Source organism: Lissotriton vulgaris, chromosome 2_1 (genome assembly GCF_964263255.1).
Source record: "Lissotriton vulgaris chromosome 2_1, aLisVul1.2, whole genome shotgun sequence".
NCBI lineage: Eukaryota > Metazoa > Chordata > Amphibia > Caudata > Salamandridae > Lissotriton > Lissotriton vulgaris.
Window position 1 is genome coordinate 1,413,650,046 of NC_141687.1, and position 17,488 is coordinate 1,413,667,533.

At 44.7% G+C, this 17,488-nt stretch overlaps 1 protein-coding gene and 1 long non-coding RNA gene across 2 annotated transcripts in view; both read left to right on the forward strand.

Annotated features, from left to right (window-relative positions):
- Nucleotides 1-8,946, forward strand: part of C2_1H11orf52 (chromosome 2_1 C11orf52 homolog) — a 172,370-nt gene extending 163,424 nt beyond the window's left edge. The window contains exon 4 of the mRNA XM_086957177.1: nucleotides 8,227-8,946. Coding sequence (XP_086813303.1) covers nucleotides 8,227-8,463 — 237 coding nt within the window. The 3' untranslated portion in view covers nucleotides 8,464-8,946. The remainder of the gene's footprint in view (nucleotides 1-8,226) is intronic.
- A 3,740-nt stretch (nucleotides 8,947-12,686) lies between these two features.
- On the forward strand, nucleotides 12,687-14,960 carry LOC147732682 (uncharacterized). The gene is made up of 2 exons (XR_015308483.1): nucleotides 12,687-13,117; nucleotides 13,248-14,960. It is a non-coding gene; the product is annotated as an uncharacterized LOC147732682 (long non-coding RNA).
- Nucleotides 14,961-17,488: the final 2,528 nt, after the last annotated feature.

Sequence of the window (17,488 nt, forward strand, 5' to 3'; positions counted from 1 at the left end):
AGTGTGTTACAGCTGGCCCACTTCTCCAGCTCAGAATTGATACATTCGTCCATACTTGCACTTGGTAAAGCACCACGAATGCTCTACCAGGCTGTGCTTTGCCGCGTCGCGTGCGCAGCGCTGCGTGGGGGCTGACTTACTTATAGTAGAGTGACCTGCTGCTGCCCAGCCACGATGTGAAGCACACTGCCACTCTGCGAATGCCTGTCTTCATCCAGGCAGCTGCTGCTGAATACTCAAGTAGTCGAACACTCCTCGGCTCGGCCGGCCCAGCCCCGCCCGCCCTCGCAGTCCTCCTGGTGCCAGGTCTGGCCAGCCAACTGCTGCGGCAGCCTGGTTTAGCGGGGCGCAGGCAGCCGCCCGCCCGCGCCGCAATCGATTCATGCAGCCCCCTTCGGCTCTGGCGGGCGGCCATCATGGCATGAGAGAAAGCTGTCTCGTGAGCAGGTAGCCTGCACAGCCCTCTCAGATTCCCCCTCCGCTTTACTTCCTGTTCCTCCCGGACTTGACGCAGACGGCACTCTAGCGATTTAATCCCGGCCCCCGGGTGACACGGTCGGTGATTGGCACATGCAGTATCGGACTGAGAGGCCAGCCCGGCCACCCTGCAATGTGTGATGATTCATGAGCCGCGCTGGCGTCACATAATTTGCCGCATTCTTGTTTCCAGGGCAACAGGCAGCTCCTGGCAGAGTGCAGTTGAGAGATACATTTGTAGCGCTCTCAGCCACAGAGCTGAGAGCAGCAGTCTCTGGTTAACTGTTTAGGAACAACGGAAGCCGGCGCACCTCTCTCGGAGCAGCAGAAAGAGCCCAGCACAGTGACAGGCGCCGCTGGTGGCTCGCCTATCAGTAGGTGGCAAAATGCATGACAATGCATTTCAGTACGTTGATGCGGATCACTGCACTGAAATGCGTGAGTGTCACACCTGTTGCGTGACGCTTGGCTGGACTGCGCTTGGAAGGAGATCGGAGGTGTCGGACCCCTGTGGTGGTAGAAAACTGCACAACAGCCTAGGTGTGCAGAGCACACAAAAGATGGGGGAGGAGCTACAGAGTGACCGAGCAGGCATTTCTAACTCACAGGGCCTGTTTTTAGGTCATAAAGCTGAGGGGTCATTAGTGCACCATTCTCTAGCAGCCTTTGTGGTCGGATGTGCCCTTTTCCCTTAAACGTACGAAAACTCGAGGTGATAGTTTGACACATTTTACCCTTAATTGGAATTATTCTCTTTGAGTGTGACGGTCTTTCTAGAGCTATCTGTTAAAGTGCAGGGTTTCTAACTGCCTGTTTTTGTGACATGGAAACGAGGCCTGCATTTTGTTTTTCCCGAGCAAGCTCATTTCCGATTTTAAACTGTTTTCCAAACTTCGATTGCTGTCTTCTTAAGTAGTGCGAGAGCACTCAAAGTGCATGTCAAAAGGATACTTTCCTTTTACCTCGAAACAAAGGAGGTGAAATACATGTATTCCATTGAAATTGTGTTTCTGTGATTGGCAGAGCTGCGTTTGGCTCACATAAATATTCACTAGTGCACGCCTACCCTTCCTCAGCCCGGGTTAAACTTGTTGAGCTTAGTTACTGTTTTTTCAGGATCACAGCTCACCATTTCAACATGCTCTAACAATGGACTTATTTTCCATGGTTAATATCTCTGAGCCCATGCTATTAAAGCCTTAAAGTTTAACATTACAACATTCTCTAACAATGGACTTCCTTTCCTCGGTTACACTACCCGAGTTCATAATGCATAAATCTCAGAGCTCCACATTTCAACATTCTCTGATGATCGATTTCCTTTCCATTGTTAATGCCCACTTCTGTATGATAACACGATGCACACAGGTGCTAACGTGTGTTCCTGGCATAACGTGTGTTCCTGGCACGCGGCTGCTCAAATCAGCGCTAGGGAGAGGGGAGGAGAGCGCCATTTCTCTGTCAATATGGTGCTCTCCTGCTCCCTCCCTGTCACTCAATCCAGCGCAGCCTCTAAGGGGACTGTGCTGCTTTTAAGGACTGCTTTGAGAATCTGGCCCTAAGAATGAGTTGGAAGACATCAGATGCTCAGTGTGCCCAGCCTGTAGCACATGTGCTTGAGAAACAAACACAGTGCATCATATCAGTGGGTCTGGAAAGAGTTTGTTTTTGATTTTAGCAAAGCTTTTTCAAGCTAAAAGTACAATATCAAGCTTGACTGTGCAATGTAATGTTAGAGCCATACCTCCTGCAACCCTTTATCCACACACATTTTTGTTTTATTGACCCAAAACTTACATGTTCATTGGCAGCTTAATTAATATCACTTTGTATGGTGTGATTACGGTAAAAGGGTGCTTAATGTTACTTCTGCTACTCCTGGCATTTTGGATAAGTCCTGTATTAACCAGGTTAAGTTAACAGCCAGTGAGATTCTTGAAACAACAATAGCCTGAGACCACTCCACCCACCCATGGTAAACTGATTAAAGTGTTAGAATATATATATATATATATATATATTGAAAAGAAAACCACAATTTTGTGATATTAGGAATCTTTAGAATTAATTTATATGTGTTGGAAGTTTTTTTTATTTTCAACCATCTTTATTGTAACCATGTTAGACCAAAGGCAGGACTTGAGGCCAAGTAGTATTCGATCAGTTACAGTGACAGACAAGGTGGTTATTGTCTCTAAACTATGCCTATTTGGCCAAGAACATTTTTTTAATCATGAAAATGTGTGCATTAAAACTGTGCTGGGAATATGTCCTGGGGCTCATTTATTCTATTAAGCTTAGTTTATAGATTAGAGCAAAGGATTTGGTAAAGTAGATCTAAGGCGTTACAGAGTAGTTTTAATTATACATGTATTACCAACCCAAGTAGTATCAAATTTGGTAAAATGGGAACAGAAGAAAACATTAAAATAGTGATTACCCAGGAACAGATCATTTAGCAAAATGGGGAGGCCTATTTTGTGTGCCCACACCACTGTGCCGCTAAACATTTGAAGGCTCCTGTGAAGGTTTTTTTTTTACAGCATTTGGTACCCAAATTGAGCCAATAGCAAAAAGACAAAGGAATAATGACAGGCCATAGAGATGTGGATACCAAGTCTGTCAGTGGTTAGACACTGAATCTGTGGTTGATACTTATGCTTATTGTTAATCTCTGAGGGCCTGAGACATTCTTTCCAATGGAATACCAGTTATTTGTTTTGTACAGCTATGTCTTCATGTGGGACAGCACATCTGCTTAGGACTTGATGAAGCTGGACCATGTCTCAGGATGTAGAGCCATGCACTGTCTCCCAGTTAAAGTTTGCCCCATATTTATAACCTAAATCTGTGTCTCCTTAATTATTCTATGCACTCATCGATGTTTAATTCCCTAACCCCAATTTCTTCTATCGAAATTTTCCTTCGTTTTCAAGTGATCTCATTAACCCCTTCGCTGTGGCGGGAATTCCGCCGCAGCGCTAAGGGGGTGGGGGGGCCAAGCGGCGCTCGCATGCTCGTGACGGAGCCACTCCGTCACGAGCCGCGGTTGAGCTGTGCTCATGATGAAGCGGTTCCGTCATGGCCCGCCCGCTCAATGGAACGTCCAGCGCAGGCACGGAATTCGCGCCGCGCAGGCACGCCGAGCAGGCCATGACGGAACCGCTCCGTCATGAGCACAGCTCAACCGAGGCTCATGACGGAGCGGCTCCGTCATGAGCATAGAAGGGGTTAATTGATTGAACCGATACATAAGTGTTTTATCATATATTATTGTACTGTACCATTTCTACAGCAAACGACAATCCTCAGGAGGCCCCAAAGAGTTTTCTGGATGTTTGAGTAAGAAACGTTGTTGTAGTGCGGTATAACTGGCAGAGTGTTTGCACTGACCTGAATGTAGTAGGTTTGGTGATATAAGTGAGGTTAAAGGTTTGCTCCAATTGAGATGCAGTCAGTCTGTAAGAGCATTTATACATGGAAGTGAATGTGAGTGAGAAGGGGCACATTGAGTTGCCTACACCTCCGGTTACATCCTGTCACCTGCACCTGATGGATCGTTTGCTAGGGAGTAGTTAGTTCTTGGTATTTTGGTGAGCTAGACAGTTGTTGATTATCCTTACTCGTTCCAGGAGGATTTACCAGAGCTTGAGATCTTCTGAAACTGAACAAATAGTGGAGTTAATTAATTTTTTCAATGGATTTCACACTGGTAAATCTTACATATTCCATTGTTTAAGTCCAGAGACCGCTAGAGGTGACAGACCGGCCTACAAATGAATTCAAATATGTTTGCCTCCCAATGACGACTGAGAGGGTAATTGGAATCAAATCAAAACACACATTAGGCACTTGGTATCTTATAGGCAGCTTTTGCTTGCCTAGGGATTTGTTGCATGTCTGCGCACATAGCCTTGCCTGTGGTGTACAAACATCCTTCTTTACCGCACACAGAGAAACAAAATTAGAGTGAACATTGGTCCGGGGTACCTTATAAATTGCAAAAAATGTAATGTGCGTTGTTCACAAACCCCATCACACAGGGACCGGACAAGGGTGGTTGACCCGTCATTTATTATAGGGAAGGAGGCAAAGCGATTGATGATGTTACATCTGAATTGGATTAAAAAATATCTATGCTTCGGAGTATACACGCATTTAAGATAAAATTGTATGCCCTTATTGGTTAACACCAGTTCATGATTTAAAACACTAGACGTACTACACTCCGGGTAAAATCGTCCTCAAACAGATTAATTATCTTGTGTTTAATGTCCGCCTTTGTAACACGATACAGGGAGGCGGGGTCCATAAAAAAATCTGGTCTACCCAAGCTGCCACAAAAAGTATTGGCATATTTGAGCCATGGAATTCGATCTGCCTTATCCAAAGATAATCATTCAGTAATATTCTTGCAGTTTAAACTCGTCTCAGGCTGGTTTCAAATTCTGTGCCAAAGTAGGAAAGGGAGTATCTTAATCAGATCTTCAAGAAACGAGAGACCCAATTCCCTGTGACATATATAGGTAGTAACACCTGGTGGAACTGAAAGTTCCTTTATTAACCCCTTCCGTGCATGCAAAATTTCATTAGTGGGCAGGATTCGGCCGGCCGTGGGCCATCCTCTACACACGCCCACCGTGGCGCATGACGGCTCCCGGCTGTCACAAGCATACAAGTGGTTAAGCAAACACAAGGAGATGATGGACATAGCGCTGAAGCTTTTAAGACACTCACCCCCAGTCACAGATCTGGGTTGAATCCATCATCATCATTATTTAGCTCACTTCACCACCCCAGTTCAGACCCAGCCATATGTAAATCAGTCTTGACCCTGTTCCTGATGAGAACAGTCCAGCCCGAATTGCCAAGCCAGGTCTTCCCTGGACGGGAATCCAGTAACCTGGGACTGGTTTTTAACACCCCTCATCAGTCAGGCTAGCTTGAATCAAGTGGCAAACTGAGCAAGGGACCCACGTCTGGGCATATCCTGCCAACTCAGGGCAAACAAAGCCAGCACAAGGAAATAATGGACGGAGCGCTGAATCTTTTCAGTCACTCACTCCCAGTCACAGATCTGGGTTGAATCCATCATTATCCTTTAGCTCACTTTGCCACCCCAGTTCAGACCCAGCTTTATGCAAATCAGTCTTGACCCTGTTCATGATGACAACAGTCCAGCCCTAACTGCCAATCCAGGTCTAACACCCGTCCCAAGATGCTTGTTTCTGATTCAGGAAGGACCTTGCCTGGCAGTTCAGGCTGGACTGTTCCCATTGGGAACAGGGTTAAAACTGATTTGCATATGTCTGGGTCTGAACGGGAATGGCGTGGCATGCAAAAAGCGATGGATTTAACCCAGATCTGTGACTGGGGGTGAATGTTTGATTAATTCAGCATTTTATCAATCATCTGTTCTTTTTGCATTTGTCTCCTCAAGTGGGAATGGTACTTTCATAGGCAGGCGATTTCAGTGCACTGTAGTGTTTCTAAAGTGGCAGAACCCCAAACGCATGCCCCACATTGGGCCAGGGAAGTACATCTTGCTCTATATATAATTCACAGCTCTCTAAGTGGATTCCTCTCTAATTTTGCTGAAATTATATTTAACGCAGAAATTGATTTATTCATCTGCATTATTCTAATTGTGACCAACTACCCCAGGTGCTCAGAGCATCAAACAGTCCAAAGTAGGAGAAGGTTGATGACATTGCCAGCTGGTCATTCACGTTGTTTCTGTGGTCCCTTTTTAGGATTTTTACCCAACATGTCTTTAATTATGCAACTAGGCTTAATTGTCTATTTTCAGGAATTTTGCATAACGAGCACAAAATCAAAATGCTAGGAATTGTGTATGTCAGTGTAATAAAAATGTCACCCAAGGTTAAGGGTTACCTTTTTTGTAGTTTTTTTCTTTAAATGATTGGCATGAAGAAATGTGTGCTTTAACTTTTTTTTAAGGAATTAATAGTTCTCCTTTGTGCATCCATTATTTTTGTGTCACGTTCGCACATAGAAATTAAAAGATCTGATGAAGAAAAAAAGGGAAATATGGTGAAAGGCTTTTTTCTTGCTCTAAATCATGTATTTTGTCTATTATGTGTTGGAAGTGGCTTGTAAATTGTTGCATTTTGAGGTCAATGACAATTAAGAGTATAAACAATGCGTACATATAAAAAGTTAATACATTCCCATGCCGAACTTTTAATTCTTTCCTTACTCGCAGCTTCACCTCAATTAAGCTTCATTTCCATAGGTTTTTTTTAAATTACAAAACTAAATTTTTAATTCAGAACTTTACTTTGAAGTAAATCTAGGCAATGGAGCTGGTGCCTAAATGTTTTAGCTGAACACAATGTGCTTCCACTATAAAAAGTTGATCTACAGCACTAATATGTTTTTTTAATCACACTAAAACTCTTGTCCTTTGGCTTCGTATTAATATTGTTGTTTTCCCAATTTGCTAAGCTAAACCATCACTGATTTTTAAAAATATATAAATATAATGCAGTTGAAGGTGTTATCACACTATTGGGGGTAGAATTGTAAAACATATGTAATGCATAAATATATTATTGCATTTTTGAGAGAAATGGCAGTTTGTTTTCAGCCAATATTCCCTACGAGCCAGTGTTGGGCAACTAACGGGCATTGACCATTAAAAGAGATGAGGGACTATTTCCTCTATTTTGGACTTTTTCCTCAAGACCTGTCCTGTTGGTGAGGCAAGTGGTCCTTGCATGTAGAGCAGATGTTTTTAGATTTCTGGCTATAGGGGGCTCATTAATTGGGCTGCCATAAGCCTGATTTCAAACTGACTGCCACTAAGAATATTACCCTTCACAGGCACTGGACTGTCAGCAAATTGCCTCATTTTCCTACAGACCATCCAATCTCAGGTGGTGCCTACTCTCACCTACTGCTTTTGTAAAATGTAAATTGATACTTGTATAGCGCACTACTCACCCGCAAGGGTCTCAAGGCGCTTGTACGAATACCGGTGTGGAACCCACCCTGGCTTTCCCTGTGAGGCGTTCACTCCTGGGCACCCCCAAGGTGAAGCCAGGCATCCCAGCACTGTTGGGGCTGTTGTGGAGATTAAGAAAGCTATTGCCCAGAGTTGCAGAGTGGGACTCCATGATTGGAATAGGCACCGAGGCGAGAATTATCAGGTCTGTGGAATTTTGAGCCCAAGACCCGCCGAGGCGGGGAATTGAACCCTGGTCCCGGGCTAGACCTCTGCATCAGGGTCCGCCGCTCTAACCATTGAGCCACACTTCTCCACCCATATATGGCCCGCTCCTTACAGACAAAAACCTAATCTCTCACTGCTAGTGTCAAAAATAGAGAAGTAGACCCTTTCCTGCTCTCATTCAGGCTATTTCCAAAGTATCTAAGCACAATATGACTGGACAGCAAATCAAAACGTGATGGATGAGGAACCAGTGGGAAACTTTATATTAAAAATGAGGGTACACAGATCTGATAGTCGTAGAAACGAGTACAGCAAAAGAGGAATGAGTTCCTGGTCTGGTTCCCACATTGCCAAGGGTGTATCCTGAAAATCTGCTGTAATATTTCCCTGTTTGCCAAATTTCTTGCATCTAGGCAGATCGCCAGTTGTATGTCTAGCTCAATTCACTTAATTGCTGTTTTTAAGTATTTTTTTAAAAACGTACTTTTTTGCTTTATTCTACATAAAATAAAGTCATCCTCTGATTTTTTTTTCTCTTTTTTTCACTTTTGAAGGTGGATAACTCGGCACACATGTATGACACCGTTTCTGATTTCCCCGTGTACGCCGTTGTGAACAAGAATAGGCCGAACAACTCACCGCAGGATGACAGTGTGCAGTACGCAGAGATTCAGGTCTTGTCTGAGAAATCTAGGAGGGCCTCGAAGAAGCCACCTGTACCCGAGACCACAGAGTATGCCACGCTGGACTACCCCAAGGCCTACGACCAGAAGAATGGGACACTAGTGTGACGCGTGTGACCTGGGGCACGGCGATGGTCCAACTGGGTACATGGAACAGGCTCCTCGGGCAGATGAACTGTGCCCACACCTTCATGGAACTGTATTTCACATTGAAAGAAGATGCTTCCGTATTGCATGTGTATACACACACACACACGCACACCTACACAAAGCAAGTGCCTAGACATAACTTACCAATTTCTTTCAACCAAAACTGTTGTGCCAATGTAATGTGTTCTAAACTGCTGAAATCATTTGAGAATGTGTTTTCCACAACAGTCTCTTTTTGTGGAAACATCAAAGGTCTTAAAACATTCTTGGAAACACATTCGGGGATGCATAAATATGCAGTGTCTGAACTTCCCACACCTCTGTGCTATCCTTTGAAATATGCTAAATTAGATTCATGGTTATCTAGCAGTAGAACTTGAAACTATCATGTGGGCAAAGTAAGTGTCTTTTTATTATGGCATAAAACTGGCTTGTAGACTGGCATTGAAGTCTTTATTTTGTCTTGAACAAGGACATAGTAGTAATGTCAGCTTACAGTATGGCTTTGGTTTCACATATTGTACCCAGTGAACTAGAAGGATACCTGTGTTACCGCCTTATCCATTTAAACACACTAGCAGACTTACATATTTGGGAGAAATCCCCCTAACTTCGATATCAATGAGACCTGCGCACTTCATGTTTTCGCATTGATCAGTGCGGCAGTCCTGCCTGGGGTTCAGTTCCTGTACTACTGGCTGCTGGTCACAATGTACAGTCAGTTATACTGACGTAGGTTGCCACTGGACATCTGGCTGTATCTTAAGACTGTAGGCTGTTCTCTTATGATGTCACTCAAATCTCTACGTTTTCATGTGACGTCACAGGCAGCATGTTTACCTGTCGGATGCGACTGTTCTGCTGGCTGGTACACTATGGGGAGTTGCTGAATATTTGAACGTGTATATCAAACAGCAAAAGTGTAACCAAACCAACAGAACTAGTGTTGCCACTACACAAGCAGTAGACCAAACAATGGGTTAGTAGAAGTCACTGTGATCAAAGAACCCTCAAGCATCAACAAAGTTCGTAACCATATTTCATCATTGGGTTCTTAAGAAAGGCAAGTGTATTAGTGCCCAAGGTGTTGATAGGTGAATTAAAACTAGGTATATCTGGGCCTCAACCAGAATTTAATAAGGGGCCAGTATTACCTACAGATAAAAACAAAGTGAAGGTGGATACTAGATGGTTAAGTGAATTTGAACCACCGTGTCCTTAGAAAAAACAACTGGTCAACATGTTTCTGCTATCAAGCGCTTATTACACACAGCATTCGTCAGGACCAAAAAACTCTCAACCCCTAGTTTGCGCACCCTAAAGCGCAAACCCCAAGGAGGGAGAGAAAATACTTTATGAATTACAACTACTCACGAAACTGTTGTGGATAAAATCTCCAATCTGAAAGACAGAAGATATTAATGCAGCATAGCCATAAACGTGTCATGCTAAATTACCATCCATACCTCTTATGTTTCAACAGGTAATGTCATTTTTTCGAAAAATATACATGAGATCTTGAATGGTATACTAGTAAACAGTTGACCCCGTGTAAAAACCCCAACCACATTAAATGCGCAGAACGTTTTCTGCACTTTTATTGTACTTGACATGCTTTATTTTAAAGGGTTCTTTGTTGTTGAACCTAAAAGAAATCTCCAAAGTATGGGGAGGCAATTATTGTGTAACTGGAGACGGAGAAATGGACTCGGTCTAAAAAGGAAGGCTTCAAACAAGCATTAGAAATGCAATAGGTCTCGCAGCATTAGAGTTAGTGCTTTTAGAATTGTTTATGGGTTTTTTTGTAAATCTTTAGCATGAGGTTGAGGGTGAGTGAGGGTGAGTGAGGGTGAGGGGTTGAGGGTGAGTGAGGGTGAGGCTGAGGGGTTGAGGGTGAGTGAGGGTGAGTGAGGGGTTGAGGGTGAGGGGTTGAGGGTGAGTGAGGGTGAGGGGTTGAGGGTGGGTGAGGGGTTGAGGGTGAGTGAGGGGTTGAGGGTGAGTGAGGGTGAGTGTGAGTGAGGGTGAGGGTGAGTGAGGGTGGGTGAGTGTGAGGGTGAGTGAGGGTGAGTGTGGGTGAGTGTGGGTGAGGGTGAGGGATTGAGGGTGAGGGGTTGAGGGTGAGGGGTTGAGGGTGAGTGAGGGTGAGGGGTTGAGGGTGAGTGGGGGTGAGTGAGGGTGAGGGGTTGAGGGTGAGTGAGGGTGAGGGGTTGAGGGTGAGTGAGGATGAGGGGTTGAGGGTGGGTGAGGGTGAGTGAGGGTGAGTGTGAGTGAGGGTGAGTGAGGGTGAGTGAGGGTGAGGGTGAGTGAGGGTGAGGGTGAGTGAGGGTGAGGGTGAGTGAAGGTGGGTGAGGGTGAGGGGTTGAGGGTGATTGAGGGTGAGGCGTTGAGGGTGAGTGAGGGTGAGGGGTTGAGGGTGAGTGAAGGTGAGGGTGAGTGAGGGTGAGGGGTTGAGGGTGAGTGAGGGTGAGGGGTTGAGGGTGAGTGAGGATGAGTGAGAGTGAGGGTGAGTGAGGGGGTGAGTGAGGGTGAGTGAGAGTGAGGGTGAGTGAGAGTGAGAGTGAGGGTGAGTGAGGGTGGGTGAGGGTGAGTGAGGGTGAGGGTGAGTGAGGGTGAGGGTGAGTGAGGGTGAGGGTGAGTGAGGGTGAGGGTGAGTGAGGGTGAGGGTGAGTGAGGGTGAGGTGTTGAGGGTGAGGTGTTGAGGGTGAGGTGTTGAGGGTGAGGTGTTGAGGGTGAGGGTGAGTGAGGGTGAGGGTGAGTGAGGGTGAGTGAGAGTGAGGGTGAGTGAGGGTGAGGGTGAGTGAGGGTGAGTGAGGGTGGGTGAGGGTGAGTGAGGGTGAGGGTGGGTGAGGGTGAGTGAGGGTGAGGGTGAGTGAGGGTGAGGGTGAGTGAGGGTGAGGGTGAGTGAGGGTGAGGGTGAGTGAGAGTGAGGGTGAGGGTGAGTGAGGGTGAGGGTGAGTGAGGGTGAGGTGGTGAGGGTGAGTGAGGGTGAGGGTGAGTGAGGGTGAGTGAGGGTGAGTGAGGATGAGGGTGAGTGAGGGTGAGTGAGGGTGAGTGAGGGTGAGGGTGAGTGAGGGTGAGTGAGGGTGAGTGAGAGTGAGGGTGAGTGAGGGTGAGGGTGAGTGAGGGTGAGGCGTTGAGGGTGAGGCGTTGAGGGTGAGGCGTTGAGGGTGAGTGAGAGTGAGGGTGAGGGTGAGAGTGAGGGTGTGTGAGAGTGAGGGTGAGTGAGAGTGAGGGTGAGGGTGAGTGAGGGTGAGGCGTTGAGGGTGGGCAGAGAGAGTGAGGGGGCGGATGCATATTGTAGTGTGCTCGCTAGGAGTGGGCAGGATGCCACAATGTAGTCATTGCTAGGTGCGAGTATCAGGGAAGTGGATGAAGGGGCATGAGCTAGAATGTCAATGCAGTGGGGTGTGTGGGTGAGATTGTCCTAAGTGCATGGGTGTTCATGCTAGGAGTGTGTGGGTGTTATGTGGGCGGCAGTGGTTATTTGGGCAGGTGCCAGCAGTATGAGTATACGTTTTGTGGATTTAGTAGCAAGGATATGTGTGGTTGGTAGGTTGCAGGGAGATGAATGCTGGGCGTGAGTGCCGGGGGGGGGGGGCAGAGGGGTCGGTGTTAGTGCTGTGATTGTAGGGTCTGAATGTAGGTGTGCATGTGGCCGACAGTCATGGCTTAGGGTGTCGAAGGGAGAGCGTCAGGCCGCGTGGGAGCCAGGGCTCGCCTCTTCTGGGAAGGGCAGGCAGAAGCACACACTGCTGGTGTCTCTCCAGAGCCGCAGGAGCGGGGAGGGGAACAAGAGGATAAACTAGGCTCGGGGTCAGGCGGGGGAGGGCGGGTTTGGAATGACGAGCTCGCGAGGCGGTGTTGGCGGGGAGGGGGGGGAGCGGGGGAGAGGGTGTGTGTGAAACGAGACGGAGGGGAGAGAGGGGAGGGGGAGGAGAAAGAGAAATGCGACACTGCGGGAGGGGGCGGAGCGGGGGGGAGGGTGTGTGTGTGTTGTTAGGAGACGGACGTGCACGCGCCCGTGACTTTTAAGGTCAATGCGCATGCGCATAAGCTTAATGCGCATGCGCATTGACCTTAAAACTCACGGGCACTGCAAGGAATCGCCACGATTCCTTGCAGTGCAGATAAAGTGTGGATAACTCGCAATAGTCTCGCTTTGCTCGATGCGCATGCGCATCGACAACAGGCGAGACCTAAAAAGGCGAAGCGATCTACCGCAATCTGCGACTTAACCATACGAGGGCGCCATTACTACATGGACGTCATCTTTTGAGCTTGTAACAATTCTGTTTAAAGTCAAAGTGTGAAAGCCTTGGGATTTGCACGATTTCACGTGTTTTGGTAGAAACAATCCCAAGTGAAGTACCCTTTTGAAAACAAGGTAAATAGCACAATGTGAAACGTTTGCTAAAGCAAAGGTGACTTGTTCGCAGGAAGCATGTAAAACATTAAAAGTTTATGCCTTCTGGCATGTTTACAGTTTACCGAATAAACAGTAATTGATTAGGCCGGAAAACATCATTAATAACGCATGCGATACATCGCATTGCCATTACAACGCAGTCATTACAACGACTGCGTTGTTACATCGTAAACCATTACAACGCAAGTCATTACAACGACTTGCTGTAGGGGGTACAAGGTATTGGATTTAAAATCCAACACCTTCCCTACCGCTGCACAGACTGGAGTTGGAATAGTAAAATTTACTATTCGAAAATCCAGTGCGCCCCCTACAGCAAGTCGTTGTAACGACTTGCGTGGTAATGGCATGCAATGTAACAACGCGGTTGTTGTAATAACTGCATTGTAATGGCATTCGCATACATTGTAACATGGCCTATTCAATTAGGCCAGTATTTTTTTCAAAATGCCCGTTGGAGTACTTATTAGAGCGCACATCGTTGAATCGTTGAATGGTGTAAGGAAACTTCAGGGGGGCCTGCAGAGTACATTGAGGGGACCCCCCCCCCATGCTCTGGACCCAATCAGAAGCCCTCAAGCTAAGTCCCTGCCGTCCGTGCACAGTGCTTCCATCTTAAATGCATCTTGCTTTGTACTCTGTATTTTGCCATCTTCCAATAAAAGATGGGAAAGCTGATCTAAACGTGCATTTTATTTTCAAAATAGCCTATACATTTGAAGGTCATGGAGAAAAGCTGAAACAAGGGTATCAGGGTGCAACTGTTAGCAAATAAGCTGGAATGGGTTCTGGTCTCAGGCTAGAGTCTCTGGAAATATCTGGAAACATCTCCGGCTCCCACGTGAAAGGTGGAGTGGAATAAAATGCTGTTATATCTGTTCCTTTGTGTCTGATGAGAGTTTGCACTGGGACTTTTTCTTTAATGACAATTGCAACATCAAATCAAATTGAATTAAATTCAAAAGGTTTTTTTCAACAAAATGAATAGATGTAATATGTGATTTATTTAAGCATATCAACAATGTGATCTTGTAAAATGAATATGCAAATACTCGCCTCGTACTGTTTTAATATTTATGTTTTGTCTGTCACATTATCAAGCTATGACAATCAAAGTTTGTGTGCCCTGCTGACCTGCAATATCTACACCTGGTGAAACGTCCATTTCAGCATACGTTGGCAAATTCTGTAATTCTTATTTGACAATTTATATAATACCTTCTTCTCTAAACTGCATTATGAGATACAATAAAAAGTAAAAGCGTCACCAGCATAAAGAAGAAAGATGGAGTTTTTAAAGAGCCAATAAAATAAATTTGAATACTGGAGTGCGGAGAATACGCTTCGGTATCCAGCAGCCTGTGACCATATGTTGAGCAAGTTATCACGGGTGACAAAAATCCAATCAACTGGAAGCTTAATTAAACATTTGCACATGTCCATAGTTACATCATTTCACTGTTACTTGCCTGTTTTGTAAGCAATTTTAAAAATGTAGATTTCTCACACTTTGTTTTATGGTACTTTAGCTGGAGTATACAACATGATTAACATTTTAATTAAAAAAAGAGACTGTGATTTAATAAAAATGTGCAGTGGCTCTGCCGAGGGAGTCTAGGTGGATTTGGGGACTAAAACCCAGAAACCAAAGGGTCTCAATGACGATGTTGAGTTCTGACTTCTCTTCAGTTTAAAAGCTGAGAGGGAACATTGAGCCAAGTTATCCTACAGAAGGAGATCTTTGCTTTGGCTGACACAGCCATTTTGATAATTTTGCAATATATATGATGTTGAAGAATTAACATACTTGTAGTGAGTTAGATAAATTATTGAAGGAAAAACCTCAAGTGAAGGGCATACACTTATTGACCACGCAAAGCAAAGAAGGCAAATGCGTATCTTAACTTGCACATTAATATTTACATATAATCTAATGATTTTCAAGATGCTGTAATGGAACCTGCATATTGTCTGGTTTGTATTTTATGCTAATTAATTAAAATTATATTATTAAATTGATATTCTCTGATGTTTGCTTATCTGCTCTGGTTCCTCCTTTTGCTAAACATTAACTCTACTGTTTGTGAAGTGTGGCAAAAGGGTGCTGTTATAAATGCGTGTGAACACATCTATAAGATATGCTTTGAAAACGTTTGGATGAGTCCTTTATTATGTTTTTTGCATGCCGGTACACACAAAGATTTATTGACTCCTAGGGTGTATTCCAACTCCACCTTAATACAGTTAGCACTTGGCCTGATGCTGTGTTCAACACAAAATAGTTTTCAGCTGGACACAGATTGATGTGACACAGGATATTTAGCAGCTGATCATCATCTCTGTTATTTCAGAGGAAAGTTCACATGACCATGTGTTTTATTATAGTACATGAAACGTAGTCAACAGTTGGCCAGGGGGTCAAAAATAGAGAAGGAGACTTTGTAGTGGGCTATGTGCTGTGCCACAAGAAAATCATTAGTTGGGAACATAATGTAGGACAGGCCAGAGAGCATTTGACCTTAATGGAGCATGGACGAGAGTTTGCCTCGTATACTAGGAGAGTATGAATTTTCCCATCCATTTCTGCAGCACCAGATAGTTATTTGATCCATTCAGTAGTGCATGCGCTGTCTCAAAGAGACATGTTGTGTTCTATCTGTGGGCTTACAGGCTGCCCATCTCCAACCATTGGTAAACTTCAGCGTCGCTCTAATTTTCTTTGCCGTTCGTCAAGGCATTGGGCGTCATACCCTCTTTTTGTGTTTGGCTCTTCTGTAGCGCATGGACCAAGTACACGTCTCCTGGTTTGCGGAGCTATTTCTTTTTGTTTTCAAGCACTCCACAGTAGTGCTTCTGTTTTCACGCTGTCTCCCTTGTACACATAGACACATACCATTAAAGTGCATGCATGTGTACATAAACAAATGCATTTCTTAAAAAGTTGCTAAAACATTAACAGCACTTGTTTATTTTTTGCACGATCCCATGGTATGGGAGCGCGCCCTCCATCCTCCGTCTTGCCATAGCGCAAACACAAGCCGTTGGTATTGGAGCGTTTAAGTGTTCTCCACTTACATTCCACAGTGACACATTCATTTTTGCCACTGATCCTGCTTCAGTTAAGGTATTTTTCTCCCCTTCATTGTTGCTTTCTCCTGCCCTTTCCTGCTGTTTCTTGTCCATCTCCCCATCCTTCCTGCTTCCCTGCTTCACCCGTCCCTTCACTACCTCGCTCATGGCTGCTGCTTTTATTTTTTTAATTTTTTTTTGCATGATCCGATGGCATTGGCGCACTTGTTCCATTCTCCATCTTGCCTTAGTGCTATCACCAGCCTATGGTATTGGAGCGCTTTAAGTGCTCACCGGTTACATTGCATAATGATTTGTCGTACGTAAGGGGATGCTCAAGCGATTTGCCCAGAATCACATACTGTTCAGCTGACTCCGAGATTAGAACCTGGTTCCCCTGTTAGCAGCTCTGTCCTCACTATCACTTCTACATTTGTTAAGCAAGACCCCGTCAACACTGAACAAGCATTGGCAAAGCCAATAGATTTCTGCAATGCTCGAGCAATAGGCCTTTTCAACGTGAATGTATTTTAGCCATGTTGCCTAGCAGCACATCTGCTGGTCAACATGGCTGAAAGTCGCTTAAAAAAGCGCTATGATGCGGCCAGAATAGACCACGTCATATCGCTTTTTTGTAGGAGGGGCAGGACAATAAACTCAACATGGGGGGGCGAAGAGACTGCATTGATTCAAGTCAAGGAAAACTTTACTCGAATGCTTTTTTAAACAATCATAAAAGCACATTAAAAGACACTTTTCGTTACACAAAATTACACATGATAAATATGCTAAAACAAAAAACACTCCTAAAAATGTAATCTAAAATACATGATAAATATGATAAAACGTGATTAAAAAATAACAATACGCCAGGACAGTTTCAATCCTTAATTTGCAATGCATTTCCTGTGATATAATGCTTTCTTCAAAAACATAGCTACCCTCCAGGCTATATGTTCATTCTCCATAAGCTAAAGTTTAGTTAATGCCGGGTGGCATTGCCTCAGAATATGCTTGGGTACACCTTGAATCAAACCAACCCTGGGGCTTATCCTTTTTTCTGTTTTGAACATACAATGCTTCCCTAACCGCACCTGATATTTCTTGGAAGGAGGATGAAATACTGTTCGAGGTGGCTGACTCACTCAGACAAATATTAAAAGCCAATTTACATTTAGTTATCAACTGCTTTGTGACAGCTATATGATCCACCATTGACCAACGTAGTGAGCATCCATTCATTGCATCAATTTTGACATCTGTCAATGCCTGTTCAACTTTATCATCCCTTCCAGGTTTACATGTTGGCAAGAAAACCAATATGCACAAATGGAAATGGTCACTCAATGGGTTGTCATTAACAATGAAAGAATGCAACCTAGATGCATGACTATTTGACAATAATATATAGTCTATTGTTGAACTTAGACCTCTGCCATTAAAAGTACAGGGCATAGAAACCGGTACAGCACATAGTTCATTTGCAAA